This window comes from Vombatus ursinus, unplaced genomic scaffold (assembly GCF_900497805.2).
Source record: "Vombatus ursinus unplaced genomic scaffold, bare-nosed wombat genome assembly UNPS02014821.1, whole genome shotgun sequence".
Lineage (NCBI taxonomy): Eukaryota > Metazoa > Chordata > Mammalia > Diprotodontia > Vombatidae > Vombatus > Vombatus ursinus.
The window spans coordinates 10,636,126-10,655,045 of record NW_020954599.1 but is presented as its reverse complement, the minus strand read 5'-3'; the positions used below and the strand labels follow the sequence as shown (position 1 = coordinate 10,655,045).

At 40.0% G+C, this 18,920-nt stretch overlaps 1 protein-coding gene across 1 annotated transcript; it reads left to right on the top strand.

Moving 5' to 3' along the window:
• Window positions 1–321: 321 nt before the first annotated feature.
• Window positions 322–9,049, top strand: LOC114024384 (afadin- and alpha-actinin-binding protein-like). Its single transcript, XM_027837381.1, has 13 exons — window positions 322–330; window positions 637–698; window positions 898–1,033; window positions 1,246–1,353; window positions 2,753–2,863; window positions 3,216–3,345; window positions 6,694–6,766; window positions 6,985–7,135; window positions 7,399–7,495; window positions 7,798–7,925; window positions 8,006–8,173; window positions 8,333–8,447; window positions 8,600–9,049. Exons 1-13 carry the CDS (start codon window positions 322–324, stop codon window positions 8,701–8,703), a joined length of 1,392 nt encoding a protein of 463 aa, XP_027693182.1. The 3' UTR covers window positions 8,704–9,049.
• The last annotated feature ends 9,871 nt before the right edge of the window (window positions 9,050–18,920 follow it).

Here is an 18,920-nt window from a genome sequence, read left to right as displayed (position 1 = left end):
CTCCTTGAAGTCAAAGATTCTTTCTTCCTTTCTTCATTCTTTCCTTTTTCTCTTTCTTCCTCCCTTCCTTCTTTTTTTCTTTCTCCTTTGTATCTTCTCCAGCACCTAGAGCAGCGCTCTCTTTCATTCTATGATTTTATGGGTCCAGAGATCTTGCCCTCCATGTTGAGGGGGAGAGGGTTAAAGGGGAATGAGGAAGTAAACTTCCTCCCTCATTACCCCTCTGCCAATTAATTGCCTTTCTCTTTAGCTTCCTTCTATACCTTTCATCCTTGGAGTTGGTTGGCCAAACTTTTCCTCTTACTTGTGGGAAGGTGGCCAATGGAAGAGGTGAGTGGGTCTTAAATGAGCTAGGCCTGGGCAATAATGCTTTCAAGGTGTTGGCTGAGTTCTTGAGTAAGAGTTTAATCAAAGTTTTGTTACTGAGTTAAACTGAATCCAAAGTGAACTTGACAACAGAGTGGAGGTGAGGGAGAAGTTAGAGGATGGCTAGAAATGGAGAACTGAAGAGTTTAGAGGGGGAGGGAATAGAATGGAATTTAAGTGGGGATAATGTGATTCCTGAGCAGTTTCTACCTCCTGTGACTTGTGCCTGGTTTACAGAGATTTGACTCTTCCTTTGGTATTCTTACCTAGCCTGTTCCTTTTGACCCCCACCAATATCAGGGACCTCCAGAAAGGCAAAACATTGTCTTCAGGTAATGACTAGGGAGATTTTAGCTGTGGGGGCCCTTCTATTCCTTTTCTCTATAATGTTACTTTCTTCTTACTGGGTCTTTTCCTTCCTTCCCTCCTTTCTTTCCTCCTTCCCTCCTTTTCCCCCCTTATGTGGGAACTGAAACTGTTCCTTTACCCCCTCAGCATTGTACCCATACCTCTCTCTGCCTTTGTTCCCAGTTCTCATCCAGACTCCAAAGACACTTGGGCCTTTCTCACTCATTGTTCTAGGGGTTCTGCAGCACCCAACGCATACCTTTGGAATGCTCTGTCCTTGAAGCCAGGGTTGGAGGGGTGTGACACTTCTCTCTATGAGGTAAGGTGATTGATTGTGAGGGTGTTTCCAAGAGCACTTTCTGTTGCTTGGTTACCCTTTCACCCTTCTCAGGTCCTTGTTGTGGGGGTTGGGCCATTCTAGCCATGAAATTTGTCTCTTCACTGGAACTGAAGATTCCTCTATTTCTTATTCTTGGACCCTCCCCCTGCTAGCCACGAGGGCACCTCCTGGGACTCCCCCTTCTTTTCTAGACCATTCTACAACTCCATAAGGACCAGTTGAACCTCCACATGGAGAAAGAAAGACTGAAGAGGGCTGAAGAGCTGGATTCCCTTCGAGGTCGACAAAGTCAACTCCAGGTGAGAATGGGCCCTTGGTCAGTCTGCCTCTGGGACAATGGGCTCATTGGTTAGAGAGGGTGATTTGGGGGCACTAAAAAGGTCCAGAGAAAGAAGCTCTAGGCTTGCTTTTGGGAAGCACTGTCTCAGGAGCCAGAAGACTGAGGCTCTGATGCTACCTGTGTGATGTTGGGCAAATCCCTCAGCTTCATTTTCCTCCTTCATTCATAAACTGAGAGGTTTGAGCTGTGTGGCTTTTGAGGTCTCCACCAGCTCTTTATCAGTGATCTTGGTTTGTCAGAGGGAATAGATAGGTAGATCGAAAGAACAAATAACTACCAATCTCAAAAAAAGGTACTATTTTTGATTTATTTGTACAGGAATTGGACACAAAATGAATATTGACAGAATTAATGCAGATGATGATTAAGTAAATTGTGCTGAGCTTTGGGGAGAAGGGAATAGAGTAACAGAGAAATGTTTTGGGATTGGGTAGGAGTCAAGTTTAGTCAGATTTCTCCCATATAAATGGAGTTCTTCTCCCTGGGGGAGAAGAGATGGTGCCTGGGAAGTCCTAAATTCTTTTCCACAAAATGAATTATGGGGATTGATGTCAAGCAGGTAGGCAACATGGAAGTCAGGATAACCAGAGTTCAAACTTGGCCTCAGGCACTAGTTGAGTGACCCTAGATAAGTCACACTGCCTCAATTTCCTTATCTGTAAAATGGGGATAATAATATCATCTACCTCTCAGGGTTGCTATGACAATATAATTTTTGGGGGGGCTAGACAATGGGGTTAAGTGACTTTCCCAGGGTCACACAGCTAGTAAGCATTATGTGTCTGAGGCCGGATTTGAACTCAGGTCCTCCTGACTCCAGGGCTGGTGCTCTATCCACTGTACCACCTAGCTGCCCTGATAATATAATTTGATAATATTTATAAAGTTTTGCAAACCTTAAAGTACTATATAAATGCTATTACTACTCCTACTCCTCCCTCCCACCCCCCCCATGCTATATAACTTTCTCTAGGTTTTTACAGGATGGCTGAAGGCCTTCCCAGCTTGAAGAGTCCAGGGAATGAGGAAAAACTCAAAGCTGTTATAGCAAGAAAAGGAAAAAAAAGAAAACAGAGGGCAATAGAATAGTCCTGATTACTCTAGGTGTGGAGAACAGCTGTTCTCTATCTCTGTGGGGATAAGAAAAAAGTGGAGTGGGCTTAAGGAGGGACTGAATTGAACCTCCACTCTCCACCCCTACCCCCAGCAAAAACTTCCTGCCATTTAAGTGGTAACTGAGGAGGGGGTGAGAGTGGGATTCCTCTGTTCTCTGGATCTTACCGGTGTGAATAGGAGACAGAGGCTGTTCACTTGGGGCAGAGAAAAGCAAGAGCAATCTCTCGTATTCCTGGCTCCAGGCCCAGGTAGAGATGTGTAAGGAGAAGATCGCTTTGGTGGAGGCCAGAGAGCAGAAGCTCCAGGACCAGAATCAAAGGCTGCAGAGTGAGCTGGACAAGGAACAGGAAGAGGTACGAGGTCAGGACTTGATCTGAGTGAGGGAAATGGAGAGAGAAGGCTTCAGCCTGGGGTGGGCAACCTGCGGCCTTGAGGCCACATGTGGCCTTTGACAAAGGGCCGCCCTTGAGGACCTAGAGTATTCTTCAGTCAAAGGGCCGCCCTTGAGGACCTAGAGTGTTCTTCAGTTCAAGGGCTGCCCTTGAGGACCTAGAGTGTTCTTCAGTCAAAGGGCCACCCTTGAGGACCTAGAGTGTTCTCCACCCCTGGGTTCTGTTCTTGTGCCTAAGAGGTCTGACCTCCCCCTTCATCTGGATCATTTTCTTCTCCTCCCAGCTGTGGTTTGTCATGACCTCTTCTCTCTAGGTGAAGAGGCTGCAGCTGTTGTTGACCACTCGGGGAACGCTGTATAATCACGAGCTGAAGAAGAAGGAGCAAGAGCTACGGAAGCTCAAAGAGAGAGTCCAGCTGGGAGAACGGAGGGACAAAAGGGCATGTATGTTGGGGAGGGAGACCCAGGTGCTGGGCTGGAGGAGGTCCTGGGATGGAACTGGGGGTAAGAAAAAAGGGACTAACAGAGGCCTTGTGGGTACGGTTAGAGATAAAGCAGAGACCTTTTCCATTTCTTTAGAGAGGATCTTGCTATCTGGCTACCTTCAGGGGTTGGTGGGAAGGCTTGGATGTGTATTTCAATAGTACTGGGAACTCTACTTTCAGTGCAGCCCATGATCTTAAAGAGTTGCTTAGGGAGAGGATTCTGGGAAGATGGCCGGGTAGGTCAGAAAATTTCAAGCTCTCAAGATTTTCCTCCATAAAAGAGATGAAATAGCATCACTGGGTGAATATAGAGCTCTGAAAACAAATAAGAGTAGCAGAAGAAAACGGGTCCTCCTGGGACAATTCGAGAAGATCTGAAGAAAAATCCTGGATTTCCTCCCTGTGAAGGTTAAACACCTACAGGCTGCTTTTAACAACAGGCAGCAAATTAGCTGGTCTGGCACCCTGACTCAGCTGCAGCCACAGGAACTTTTACCTCCAGGACAGTGAGGGGAAGAATTGGCCGTCTAACCTCTGCTGACAAGGAACACTAGACCCAGCTGTGTTGTGTAGAGCGTCCCCAGGTGAGAAGGAACCAGTACACCGCCTGCTGAGTGCAGAAGCAGTGGGGTGGGGACACCTTTGCTGTGGGCACTTACAGGAGGCTGGAAGTCTTGGTTTGAGTTCGAGGTCAGAAGGGAGAACTGCAGAGAATTAGAGGCACCACCCCCATACCCCAGGACTAGAGATGATTATAAAAACTAAATTATTAAAAAAAATGCACAAGCAAAGGAGAAAGAATCCAACCACAGAGAGCTATTATGGGAATAGAGAAGATCAGGGTTCATCTTCAGAGGAGAATACTGAAGCAAAGAAACCCTCTTCTTCCCCAAAAAGTAATGTCAAATGGTCACCTGCCCAAAAAGAATTCATTGAAGAACTTAAACGACTTTAAAAATCAAATGAGGGGCAGTTAGGTGGTGAAGTGGATAGAGCACTGGCCCTGGAGTCAGGAGGACCTGAGTTCAAATCTGACCTCAGACACATAATGCTTCCTAGCTGTGTGACTCTGGGCAAGTCACTTAACCCCAATTGCCTCACTGAAAAAAACAAAAACAAAAAATCAAATGAGAGAGATTGCGGAAAAAACTGAAAAAGAAAAATAAGAATAATGCAAGAAAAACAAGAGTATGAAAAGAAAGTCAACCAATTAGAAAAAGGAGATCTAGAATCTTAAGGAAGAAAATGACTCCTTGAAAATCAGAACTGGGCAAGGGGAAGTCAGCGAAGTTATAAGAGATGAAAAAATAAAAATTAAAAAAAAATAAAGAATGAAAAAATAGAAAAGAATGTGAAACATCTTACAAGAAAAACAACATCTAGAGAACAGATCAAAAAGAGAAAACATAAGAATAATTGGACTATCTGAAAGTTCTAATAAAAAAAAAGAATCTTGATACAATAATACAAGAAATAATTCAAGAAAATTGTCCTGAAGCATTAGAACAAGAGGGGAAAGTAGAAATAGAAAAAATCCACTGATCACCACCTGAAAGAGATCCTATGAGGAAAACTCACAAGAATATTATGGTCAAATTCTGAAACCTACAGATCAAGGATAAAATATTATGAGCAACAAGAAAAAAAAATTTACATATGGTGGTACCACAATTAGAATCACACAAGACCTAGCAGTGTCAACACTAAAAGATCGCAGGTCTTGGAACACTATTGAAGAGCAAAAGAATTGGGTTTCTGGCGAAAAATATTATACCCAGCAAAGTTAAGCATAATTCTGAATGAAGAAAAAAAAAAGGATATTTGATCAATTGTCAGGCTTTCAGGTCTTTGTTTAAAAAACAAACAAACCCTGAACTCAATAGAAGATTTGACATACGAGAGCCAAGAGAAATATAAGGTACAGGGGGCAGCTAGGTGGCACAGTGGATAGAGCACTTGCCCTGGAGTCAGGAGGACCTGAGTTCAAATCCAACCTCAGACACTTGACACTTACTAGCTGTGTGACCCTGGACAAGCCACTTAACCCCATTGCCTAGCAAAAAACAAACAAAAAAGAAATATAAGGTACATACAAATGACCAATTATAAGGAGCTAAGGATAGATTGTTTATCTTTTGTGTATGAAAAATGTAAAACCTATGTCTAAGATTGTTACTAGTAATTGGGTAACTTACAAGGGAGATTGGGGTAGACCTGAGTATGACTTCAAAAAGTAAAACCATTCAAGTGCAACTAAAAGAGTAACTATCTTTTACAAATGAGATGCAAGAGGAAGAACCAATACAGAAGAATTAGATGGGGGAGGGGGGCTGTTAGTTCTGGAAAACTACTCTCATTGGGAATGGGTTTAAGAGGGAAAAATACATATATATTTAGAAGAGTATAAAAGTCTTCTAAATTTAGTAAGAAATAAAACTCTAAGGGGATAGAGAGGGGGGAGAGGATAAAGGAGGGATCTTTAGAGGAGTGAGTGAAGGAGCAGGTTAAAAGAAGGGCATTTAGATTTAGGGGAATGGGAGGATAAGGGAGGGATTGCTGGAGTGGGGGTAGGTTAAGTAATAGTAAGGTAAGATAGCAGGTAAAAGTAAAGTAGAGGAGTTAGGAGAGATCGGGGAAAAAAGAGATATGCAAAAACATAAAAACAAAGATTAAGAGTAGAATCTCTTAGGGAAAATATATGTTTATGTATGTATGTGTATGTATATATAAGTGTATGTATATACCAATACCTATATATAAATATATCCAATGCTCAATTGTAGCCTTGAGGTGGTGTGTACCGGGGGGGAGGGGGAAAGAACAAAGTAAAAAGTGTACAGCAGAGAACAAAAGAAAACCTATAAGGAAGCACAGAAAAGATGGACAGCTTTCAACATAATGCACAGTTGTTAACTTATAGGGTCTCTTGAAATGAAAAGTTATTGCTATATATTTTGAATCATCTCCTGTGTTCTGCTGTGTACATGACATTTTTTTGTTTTTTTCTTATTTTATATTTAAGTTCGTAATATTTCTTTTTCTTATTAAGTATTTAAGTTTTAGCATTTATCTAAAATAAAAAAAAATTTAAAAAGTTGCTTAGAGGATTTAGAGGTTATGTTACTTAACCCAGGATCACCCTGCCAGTACATGTCATTAAACTTGGGTCTCCTTGGCTTTGAGGCCAGCTCTAATCTGTGCCTAATCTGTGCAGACAATTGCTAAGCCTCCCTCTGGGGGAAAAAGAAACCCAGAGAAGGATATCATTCACCACTCTCACATGTTTTCTTTTTGCTTGTTACATTAGCTATTGACATTCTCAATACCCTGAACCGGATGGATGGGAAACGCCCGTGGAAGGCAGGCAAGGCTGACAACAAGTAAGGGACCCAGGAACGTGGGCTTGCCACAGTAAGACGATTGAGTGGGTGGCCCTTTCTGTTACAATCACTACTATTTATATAACACTTTAAGGTTTACAAAGCACTTTAACATCCATCTCATTTGATTTTCACAACAACCCTATAAGGTACATGTGGTAATTCCTCCTCCTCCCCCATTTTATAGTTTACTGTCTTCCTTTCTTTCCATCTTATAGGAAGGAAGGAGAACTGTTCCGGACTGTGGTGGCAAACCTAGAACACCAAGTGGCAGAAATTTCCCAAGAGAATAAAAAGCTGAAACAGATCTTAGGCAGGATGGACAGGGATGTGATCAGGCTGCTGAGCTTCCCCCAGAATGAGCCTTCTGTGAGCATCCTGGAGGAGGGGAAGCTGGGAGTGAAGGGCAGAGGCTTTTCGGGCAGGCTCTCCCCTGGGTATTTGTGTGTTGAATCCTTTTAAGGACACAACTGCTCCTGGACATTGCTTGGTTCCCTGGCACCATGTGGCTATGTTTTTAGAGGGCTTCTACATAGGATTTCCAAGGAGACATCAGATTGGCATCCTTTAGGATGCAGCCTCTTTTCCTTCTAGCTTCACTCCTTTCCCTCTTCCTTTTTCTACTGCCCTAGGATGATGATGGACAAGTAGCTACAGTTGACAATGGTGATGTAATATGGAGACACTGGAATTCCCTCAAGAAGGAGGTGGAAAGAATGAAGGGAAATGGTAGGAACTTCCTGACTTGAAGGTCCACATAATTATGGGGCGTGTGTGTGTGTGTGTGTGATAAGTTAATTCTTTCGATATTTGTAAGATTAATCCAGGAGGGACCTTAGAGGCCATTCAGCCCAACTTCCTCTTTATAGTTGTTATGAGGCCCAAGGAGGGACTCAGGGAGTGACTTGCCCCCAAGGTCCAATAGATCAGTATCAGAGGTGCCACTGCTCCTGCCTCCAATGTCCCACCCCTGAGGGTGTGACCCTGAGCCAGAGAGCTCTGTAACGTCTGAGGGTGTCTCCTGTCCCCAGCCCCAGAAGAATACCTCTGCAGGGACCCCATGAGTATCATCACAGACCAGGATAAAGAGCTGGCTCAGCTGCGTCAGGAGATCCAGCAGAGTCGGCAACTGATTGTGTGGCAACAGCAGTGTTTCCAGGTGAGAGAGGACTAGGCAGCTGGAGCCTGGGCTTGTGAGGAGAGGAAGGTCCTACCCATTGCTTTCTTTTCTATCTGCAGGACCAGATAAACCAAGCAGAGGAACTTCCCCAAGACATCACCGGCTCATATTTCTTGGAGGAACAGTTGCAGCTTCAGGAGGCCAAGACAGTGTTCGCTCAGCAGCAGGCTAACTTTGAGCTGGAACGGCGTCGTTTTACGGAAGCTGCCATCCGTCTGGGTCATGAAGTGGGTATATTGAGGTTCTGTTTGTCTGCTTTATGGAGGAGTAGGAGGGGGTGAAGGAATCTGCCTGAGATAGCTTGGGAGCAGAGGTTTGTAGCAGATGATGAGGGCAGAAAGGGAAGGTCGTACCGTATTACTCACTACGATGCCCATATTCCTTAGCGTCGCTGCTTTGAGCAGGAACGCGCCGTGTTCATGAAGGACTGGCTGCTTCAACAACAGCGGAGTCATTCCCTAGAGAGTCCACAGCTCTGTCCAGATTTATCAGCTCCTCAGAGTGAGTATCCAAAGATGCTTCCCCTTACCCAGTCTGCGTGTGGATTATTTTAAAGGTTAGATTTTTTTTTTAAATAAGTCTGTTCCTCTCCCATTCCCTTACCTGACATTCTTTTTTTTTTTTTTCTACTGTGTTCCACTCTACCCAACAAGCCCCAGAGCAACAGCTACGCCCAAAGAGTCCTGGGATCACTCTCTTTTCCATAAGTCACAAAAAGTTGGACAGAAATGGTCCTGGCAAAGAAGCTTACTGGTAACCCCCCAGCATATAGACTCTTTAAGAAGTTTCCAGTTGGTAGGTGTGGATAGAGGATAACTTGGAAGGGTGGTGTGTGTGTGTGTGTGTGTGTGTGTGTGTGTGTGTGTGTGTGTGTGTTTTCGTTCACGCATGCGCTGGGGGTTATAATACAATGGGATTGGAACAAAAGAAGATTGAATTTCTTTCCCAGAATACCCTGTGGTCTTTTACAGGCATGATGGACATAACATTTAACATTCTAGACCATTTTGTTTTTTGGATGGCTTTCTCCAATAATCAATTGTCTTTATGCAAAAAGTGGATGTGAAGATGCACAATGTCTTTTTATTTGGGGGGGGGATCAAAAGGGCATTTTAACCACTGTGTATGTCAATAAAGAAATGAGATTCTGCTTTTCCACTGTTGTGAAGAGTAAACCTTGAAAACTGACCCTTGAAAAGAGGCACTGTGGAGTAGGTGGAATAGATAATTTACCTTAATTATCTGGGGTACCTGAGAAGAATTGGAATGACCATTTAAAAAGCATTAGGGATTGTTGTTAGGTTTTTTCCTACCTTTTCTCTAGCCTCATCTGTCTAAAATTATACACGTATGCAAGAAATCCCATGGTTCACAGAAAGGTGAGATCAATTTGGATAAAGTAATAGTGACAAAGATTCCCTAGGGTCGCTATAGCTTGTGGGTCAGGGAAGAGGTGATGGGCAGAAAGACTCTGGGTTGCTTTCAGGGATTAGATAGGTTCTTGATTATTCCCAGGGAAGAAATACTAATTCCTATCCTATGACATCATCCTAAGAATTCTTCTTTCATGCACTGTGTCTCTCAGCGTGCATATATTTCTGAAACAAGAAGCTGCCTATTACGAGGGGAAAGAACTCTGGACAAGAGGTCTTGTTTTTAGCCCTGCCCCTGTGTTCAGTTATATTACCTCAGGCAAATCATTTAACTTTTTTGCACCTTAGATTCCTCATTTATGAAAATAAGTTTAGATGAGAACTTTGGTGTTCTTAAAGCTTTGTGTTCTCCTTAGATACAAAATAAGGGTACCATGTCTTTAAACCAGTTGTTCTTTAGTTTTTTAAAAAATACAAGTAAAAGCAGTAACGACAATATTATAATGATGACTGTGGAAAAACCTAGCAATTTTGATGTATAAAATGATCCAGGACAATTCCAAAGGACTCATGATGAAAAATACTATCCACTTCCAGATAGAGAACTAATAGACTCTGAGGGCAAAATGAAACATTTTTTTTCTTCTTTTTTTTTTCTCAGCAAGGCTAATGTAGAAATGTTTTGCATGATTTCATCTGTAAAATGGGTATATATTTCTTGCCTTGTCAATGGGTAGAGGAAGGAGGGAAGAAAGGGAGAGAATTTGGAACTAAAAATAAAAAATTTAAAACTGTGTAATACTCATTCCCATATGGGAGGCAGAACCCTGTATGTGAAAGAAGATATGACTCCTAATTGGCTGGGAGAATGTTGAGCACAATGCCGCTCATCTAACTAAGGAACTTAAACTTGAATTGGTTCCAGACATCCTTTGAAGATGCAGTTGCTTCTAGTCCATTATAGGATTGTGTATCCCACCCCCATACATACCACACCGGGGTTGGAATGGTCATTACATCTACCTTTTCCTGTCAATGGGAAGAAGTCACACTGGTCAGAATAGAGATAGGCCATCCTGTGAGTCAATATGGATAACTAACTAAATCTCACCTAATCTACCAAATTCATTCCCAGCTTCTCTCTGTCTCATCAAGGGTTTCTTTTTGGGGGGCATCCCTTTGGCAGCCTGATGAAACCTTTGGACCCCTTCTCAGAATACTCTTTAAAACTTATTTTATTAAATATTTCCCAATTACACATAAACCATTTTTAACAATCATTTTTAAAAATGAGTTCAAAATTATTTTCCTGCCTTCTGTCCCTACCCCCTCCTTGAGAAGGCAAGCAATTTGATATTGATTATATGTGTGAGGTCATGAAAAACATTTTCATATTAACCATGTTGAAAAAGAAAACTCAAATTAAGACAACAAAAATTAAGAAAGTAAAAACGTACACTTCAGCCTGCGTTCAAACTTCATCAATTCTCTCTCTGGGGGTGAATAGCATTTTTCATCTTAGGCCCTTTGGAATTGTCTTGGGACAGGTTCCCCACCCTCAGTCTTGGATCATTATCTGAGACAGAATAGCTAAGTCTTGCACAGTTCATCATCCTTACAATATTGCTGTTACTGTGTACAGTATTCTCCTGGTTCTGCTCACTTCACTTTGCCTGAGTTCATATAAATCTTCCCATGTTTTTCAGAATACTATTTTTAAAAGCATAAAATAAATTACATAGCATGACAAAAGAAGTCAGATTGAAATGAGGTTATCAAAATATTTTTTTTTAAAAAGTTCATGGACCCCAGGATGGAACCCTTGGTGTACATCCTTTATACGAGAATCAGTACAGAATCAGTTCTGAGTCAATAGACAGGTACTTAAATCTCTTGGCTTTTAAGGGAACCTGGATCAAGAAGTAACAGCTTCTGGGAAGAGCTAAGGAAAGGCTGGCAGTGGAGCACTCTATAAATAGGAGAGAGAGATGAGCCAGATGCTTCTCCCTGGCAAGTCCTGTGACTTCCCATGTGGTAGAGTCCTATAAGAAATGGAAGGAGCACTAAATCTCAAAATAAGGTATGACAGCTAGGGAATGCTAAGGAAAAAACAACTGTAAGGAAGATGAGGAGTAAAATTGCAATCAGATTTTAAAAAAGATAATTTCTGACTGTGGAAAGGTAGAGGGTTTTTTCTTTTAAAGAATGCATTCAATTATAAATATCTAGCAAATAGCCATATGTGAGTACTGTAGTAGATACTAGTGATACAACAATAAATCATATAGTTCATAATCATAGTCAGCTTTTTTATAGAGTACTTAAAGGTTTACAAAGCACTTCCCATATATTATAGCATTTGATTCCTACAACAACCCAATGAAATAGGCGCTATTAACATCATCCCCATTTTATAGAGGAAGCTGAAGGTGAGAAGTCAAATGACTCACCCAGAGTCATAAAGCTAAGTAAGATTTTGAGATGAGATTTGAAGTAAATCTTCCGGTCTCTAAGTCCAACATCGTATCCATGGTATCATATGGTCGTTCATAAGAGGAAGGGAGCTTGGAGACCTTTGCTCCGCAACAGCCCAGTACTCAGGTCCTGAGACTCTAAAGTCAGTACATTTTCCATCATTTCCTCTCTTAGCTTTCTGTCTTTATGGAGCTTACATTTGGCGGAGGTCCACACCTCAAGGAAGGATGACAGATATAACACTCACATAACCATAATATGAAGTAGAGGCAATGAAAACACGTGAACAAAGCACTCCAGAAAAATTATGAGGAGAGAAGGGAACGCTTTCAGCTGAGGGTAGAATTCATACAAGAAGTGGCAGCTGAGTTTTAAAGGAAGAGAAGGAGCCCAAAAGGTTGAGATGAGGACAGAGTCCCCAAACCTTAAACAGAGAAAGTATAAAGGAGATGGGAAAGGCAACATGAAATGAGAATGGAAAACTTCAATTCAATGTCTAATAAATACTTCTTAAGTGATCCAGATGGAAGACCTTAAATGCCAGGCTCACTAACTTAATTCTTTACTTCAGGAACCTATGATTTCTTTGAAGTTGGAACTCACAGAATCATTGAGTTTTAGAAGAATCTCAAAGTCATCAAGTCTGACCCTAAACAATAATCCCTTTCATTACGTACTTGATGAGTGGTCATCCAATGTTTGTTTGCAAATGTCCAGTAATCTCTCAAGACAGCCCATTTGACTTTGAGACTACTCAAATAGTTGGGAAGATTTTCCTCTTTCATCAAGTCTCCAGTGTTGACCCATTATGATTCCTCATTGTGACCTCTAAGACCAAAAATAACACTTTTATTTTCCCTTTTATCTGATAGCTCTTCAGATAACCTAAAGACAGCTGTAATATTTCACCTAAGTCTTCAGACTAAAGATCACCAGTTCCTTAAGTGAATCTCATATGGTATGAACATAAGGCCCTTCATGTTTCCAGTTTCCTTCTTATCCTTTATATATTCTTTAGATTATCAGTCTTTTTTTTTTTTTTAATGTGGCACCCAGAACTTAATACAATACTTAGGACATGGAATGACCTAGACAGAATTGAGTATCACCTCCATGTTTGGGTAAGCTTCTCCTCTTACTATGGTCAGGTTGGCTTTCGTGGTTGCCATAGAAACACTATTGACTCATATAGGACTTGTAAGTCTCCTCATTCATCCAGATGTTTTTCCATAGTACTTTCGTGTAGTCATTCTTCTTTTTTCTAGTGCTTGTGAAGTTGATTTATGAATCCAAGAGTTAGATATCATAGTGATCCCGATTAAATTTAACTTTATTAGATTTGGACCCAGTTTTCTAAGCTTGTCAAGTCCTTTTTTGACTCCTGAATCCTGTATCTATCGTCTTAGCTATCAATTCCAGCTTGTATCATCTATAAACTTGGAAGTATAGTATTAAACATTCTGCACCTGGAGACAGGAAGACCTAGAATCAAATCTTGGCTCGTATTCTTAGTAATTCTCAGACCTTGTAATGAACCATTTAACCAGTTGGCCTCACTTTTCTCATCTGCAAAATAGGGATCAATTAAAAAACATTCATTGAATGTCTCCTATGTGGTTGGCATAGGGTTAGGCGTTGGCATTACAAAGACAAAACAGAAATGGTTCCTGCCTTCAAGGAGCTTATATTCTATGGGGGAGCAGCATGTACTGTGTGCACACACATATGTAACACATAAAATGCATTTTTTTGGGACCAGCCAACTATAAAGGTCAAGAAAATGTTCTTGTTCCAGGTGTGATTTATGTTAAACTTTGAAGAAAACTAGGGTTCTAAGAGACAGAGGTGAAGAAGAAGAGCATTGCAGGCATGAAGGATGGATTGTACACAAGCAAGGAGATGGGAAGATGGAGCTTCATGTGTAAGGACCAGCAACTGGGCCAATCAGATTGGATCTCGGAGTACATGGAAGGCAATGATTTGGAGGGACCTGGAAAGCTAGGAAGGGGCTAAGTAATGAAGAGTCTTCAACGCCAAACAGAAGGTGTTTCTATTTGGTCCTAGAAGTAATGGGAAGCCACTGGAGTTTGAGTAGAGGGATGACAGGTTCAGAGCTATGCTGAAAGAATATCATTTTGGCAGACATACGGAGTATGGTTTGGAGGGATAAGAGATGAAGGCAGCGAGACCAACTGAGAGGCTATTACCAAAATCCAGGTGAATGGCGATGAGAGCCTGACATCGGGTGGTTATTGTGTGAGTAGAGAGAATGGAATGAAAGTACAGGATGATGTGGAGGTAGAATCAACAAGATTATGGCAACTTATTGGATTTGTCAAGTGATACTAATATTAACACCTAACTCAAAGGATTATTACAAAGATCCCTTTTACCTAAGAAGCCTCAGAACAGGAGCCATGTTTTGAGAATCTTGTGATCACCCCATCTCCCACCTTTCAAGGAGCAGCAAAATGTTGGACAGAAACCCCCTTGGCAAAGAAGCCCCCAGGACTCCCCAGAATAAAGGCTCTGGAAGAAGCTTCCAGTTGGTAGGTAAGAATGAAGGATATCTCGGGAGGGTGCTGCATATATACAGTGATTTATAATGAAATGTAATTAGTAGCAAAAGATGAATGAATTTCTCTTTCCCAGAAGACTCCCTTGGGGTCTGTTGCAGGCATGATGGACATATATCTTTCATTCTAGTTCATTTTTGGGGTGGCTTTCTCCAGTGATCAATGCTCTTTACATAAAAGGTGGATGTGAAGATGGACAATTTCTTTTTTTTTTGTCATTTGAGTGGGAGTAAAATGGGAATTCTAGTCACTGTGAATAAGAATATACATGTAAAGAATATGTAAGTTTGAATAAGTATGGGTATGTAAAGTGCTTTGCAAACTTTAAAATGCTATGTAAATGTCAGCTATTATCATAGTTGACTTGATATTATCATATCAAAACAATAAATATGTCATCTATGCATTGTTTAGTAACTTTGGGGGCATAATTATAATTTGCTTTCCCACATGATTGAACCAATTCAAAGCTCCACCTACAGTTTTCTTACAGCCCCTCCAATATTCTTCATTTTCTTTTCTTTTTTTCTTATTGTCAGCTTTGCCAGTCTGATGGGTATGAAATAGAACATCAGAACTACTTTAATTTATATATCTCTCGTTTTAGTGATTTGGAGCAGTTTTTCTTATGGCTAAAGATAGCTTCAGCTTCTTGCCTTGAACTGTCCGTTCATATCCTTAGACCATTTATCAATTGGAAGATAGATCTTATTCTCATAAATTTGAGTCAGTTCCTTCACATATTGGAAATATATATATATATATATGTGTGTGTGTGTGTGTGTGTGTGTGTGTATGCACATACATACAGAGGCACATATACATATAACATATATATGTATGTGTGTGTACACACACACACACACACACACACATTTTATCTTATATGATTCAACTCTATCCTTTATTTGGCCATGAAGTTTTCCCTATCCACAGATCAGTAAACAAATTTTCCTCTGTTCTTCTAATTTGTTTATCAATATGGAGCTTATTTTAGTGTAAGATGTGAAGTATTGGTTTACATTTTGACCTAGAAATACCATTAGAATACCTACATCCTAAAAAGATCAAAGGGGAAAATTCTATATGTACAAAAATATTTATAGTATTTTTTTCTTGTGTGGTGGCAAAGAATTAGGAACTAAGAGGGTGCTCACCAATTGGGGAATGGCTGAACAAATTATGGTATATGAACATAATAAAATTCTATTGTGCTTTAAAAAATGAAGAATCAGTTTAAGAGTGACTTGGAAACACTTTCATGAACTGATACAAAGTGAAATGAGAAGAACGAGAACAATTCATACTATAAAGTCAAAGTTGTCAAAAAGAGTAACTTATGAACAAACAAGAGATAGAGTGTTTTTAGAAATAAAATGAATAATTTTGATTACATTAAATTAAAAAGGTTTTTTACAAAAAAACAAATGTAACCAATAAGGAAAGCAGAAAACTGGGAAAAAATTTATAGACAGTTCCTCAGATAAAGGTCTCATATCTCAAATACATAAAGAACTTTGTCAAATCTATAAAAATTCAAGATATTCCCCAATTTATAAATGGTTAAAAGGCGTGAACAGGCAGTTTTCCAATTAAGAAATCAAACTATCTAGTCATATGAAAAATGCTCTAAATTATTATTGATCAGAGAAATGAAAATTAAAACAGCCTTGAGATATCATTTTACACCCATTAGATTGTCTAAAATGGTAGAAGGGGAAAGTGACAAATGTTGGAGGGAATGTGGAAAAATTTGGACCTTAATTCATTGTTAGTGGATCTGTGAGCTGATCCAACTATTTTGAAGATAGATTTGGAATTATGCCCAAAGAGTTATTAAACTAACTATTCCCTTTGACTCAGCAATACAACTAGCAGTCCTGTTTCTAAAGATGATTAGGGGAAATGGAAAAGAATCTACATGTTATAAAATATTTATAGCAGCTCTCTTTCTAGTGGCAAAGAATTGGAAATTGCAGGGATGCCCATCAATTGGGGAATGGCTAAACAAATTGTGGTATGTGTTCATGATGGAATATTATTCTGCTACAAGAAATGAGGAGCTCAATGATTTTAGAAAAGCATGGAGAGACATCCACAAAATAGTGAAGAGTGAAATGAGCAGAACCAAGAGAACTTTGTATACAGTAACAGTAGTATTGTTTTAAGAACAACTTTGAGCAACTAAGTCATTCTATTATAAATACCCAAATTAACCTCAAAGATCCTATGAAGGAAGATGCTGCTTGAATTCAGAAAGGAATATTGCTATGGTGTAGAAAATGATGAGCTAGTTGATTTAGAAAAACATGGAAAGACTTGGACTTATGAAGGAAGATGGTATCTACCTTCAGAGAAACAGACGATAGAAGGAAATAAGTATAGTATGGTCTTACATATATGTATATGAGTGTATATGTATATATATATATGTATATGTTTAAAGATATCTATGTATATATATCTACACTTAATTGTAGCCTTCTTTAGGGTGGGGGGGAGGAAAGGGAAAAATGAAGTAAAAAGTGCACAGCAGGGAATTAAAGAAAACCAACAAGGAAGCAAGGAAAAGCTGAGCAGCTTTGAAAACAATGTGTAGTATTTATTATATAGGTTTTTCTTGAAATGGAAATTTATTGTTTTATATTGAATCCTTTCTTATGGTCTGTTCTGTACATGGCAACTTTTTTTTTCTTTTCTCATTTTGTATTTAATTGTAAAGTAAAAAAAATTACAAAAAAAGAATTCTGAAAAACTTAAGAACTCTCATCACTGAAATAATTGATGATGATTCTGGAAGACTGATGATAAAGAACATTGCTTAGCTCATGAAGGAAAGATGATGGACGGACATATGCAGAATGAGCATCATTTGGGAAATGGCTAACAGGGGGATTTGTTTTGTTCAACTATTTTTATACCATACAAGGTATCTTTCCTCCCTCCCTCTCTCTTTCCCTCCTTTCTTCACTTTCCTTCCTGCCTCCCTTTCACATTTCCTTCATTCCTTTCATGGGTGGGAAAAGGCTGGAAGAGAAAAAAAAATAAAGTTATTGAGTTGTGATTTGGCCAGACCCATATAACTAGGGTGATTTATTTTGGCAACTCTAATTTTAAAGATGGGGAAGAGATTAGAGGTTGTTATAGTCAAGCTGAGAGATGATGAGACTCTGAATTTGGGAGGAGGTTATGGTAGAGTGAGTAAGGAAGAGGAGATGAATTCAATGCAGGTATGGAGGTAAAATTAATCAGATTTGGCAAGTGATTATGGATGGGACCATCCAGAGGGCATCCAGAGAGAGATGTCCAGTACCAATCTATTAAGATTTAGTATATATATCCCTTCCACATCATGGTGGTTGGGCAGGGTGCCCCTGAGATCTGGAAAATCCACTTAAAATTGTCTGGCCCTTCATGCCAGAGAAGTCTGAATTTTTTTCTTTTTCTTTTGTGGGATGTTTTCAGTACCTTGCTGTAAAATTTGGGTTAAGTATTTGGTCACAGGCTCTGGGTCATGTGCTGACCTTGTATCATCTGCAGTTTCCACAAAACTCCCCATAAGTTCCTATTTAATCTCTTATGCCAACCCTTGATATGTCGAAACCTCAATGGGCAAAGTTACAATGTGGAAAGGATAACTGTAGAAGAAGGCTGAATTTATAGATTTCCAAAGTCTTCTGAATAAGAGGTGATACCACAGAGTCAAGGAGATCTCACAGAAGAGCAAGGAATTCAGGGGGTCTTTGAAGAATTTATAGGATTTAAATAAGTAGCAGTGGGTTTATTCAAGATATGTGGTACAGCTCACATAAAAGCTTGGCATTTAAGCTTGATTTGTGCATATCCTACGTTGACTTAACTGAGAACATGTATGATCTCCCAAGTAGAAGGTAAGGTTGTTTTTTTTTGTTTGTTTGTTTTTGTTTTTGTTTTTTTTTTTTTTTTTAGCTCACAGACTATCTCACTTTAACATTTGTTTTCTTCTAAACCTGGCCCCTTGCCACTTAATAAATGCTTGCTAATTAGTTGGTTGTTGTCCTTCTTTCTCAATGAGGACCAAAATGACATCGCTATGCTAGAATCAAGTTTCAGTGGGTCTGACTGGCTGATTAGATCAATGTGAGCTCGGAATGCTCTACCACAGGTCAGGCACAAATACCCCGTGTGAACATTTGGGGTGGATTCTCTAAATTTGTGCATGTTGCATTTCTTTTGAGTTATTTCAATTCTGTTTTACTCACAGAGCACAGCACCTTCTCTGATGTGGGCACACCATACTGAGTGGTCCTGTGCCAGTGTCTCTCTTGTCATACAATCAATGCCAAAGTTCTTAAGAGAGACCTTCAGAGTGTCCTTGTATTGCTTCTTCTGACCATCATGTGAATGCTTGCCCTTTGTAAGTTCTTCATAAAATAGCCTTTTAGGCAAGAGTATGCTTTGCATTTGAACAACATGGCCCATCAGAGTTACATTCTCTGAAGCAGAATTTGAGTGCTTGTAAATTTAGTTTGAGAAAGGACCTCAGTGTCTGGTATCTTATCCTGCCAGGT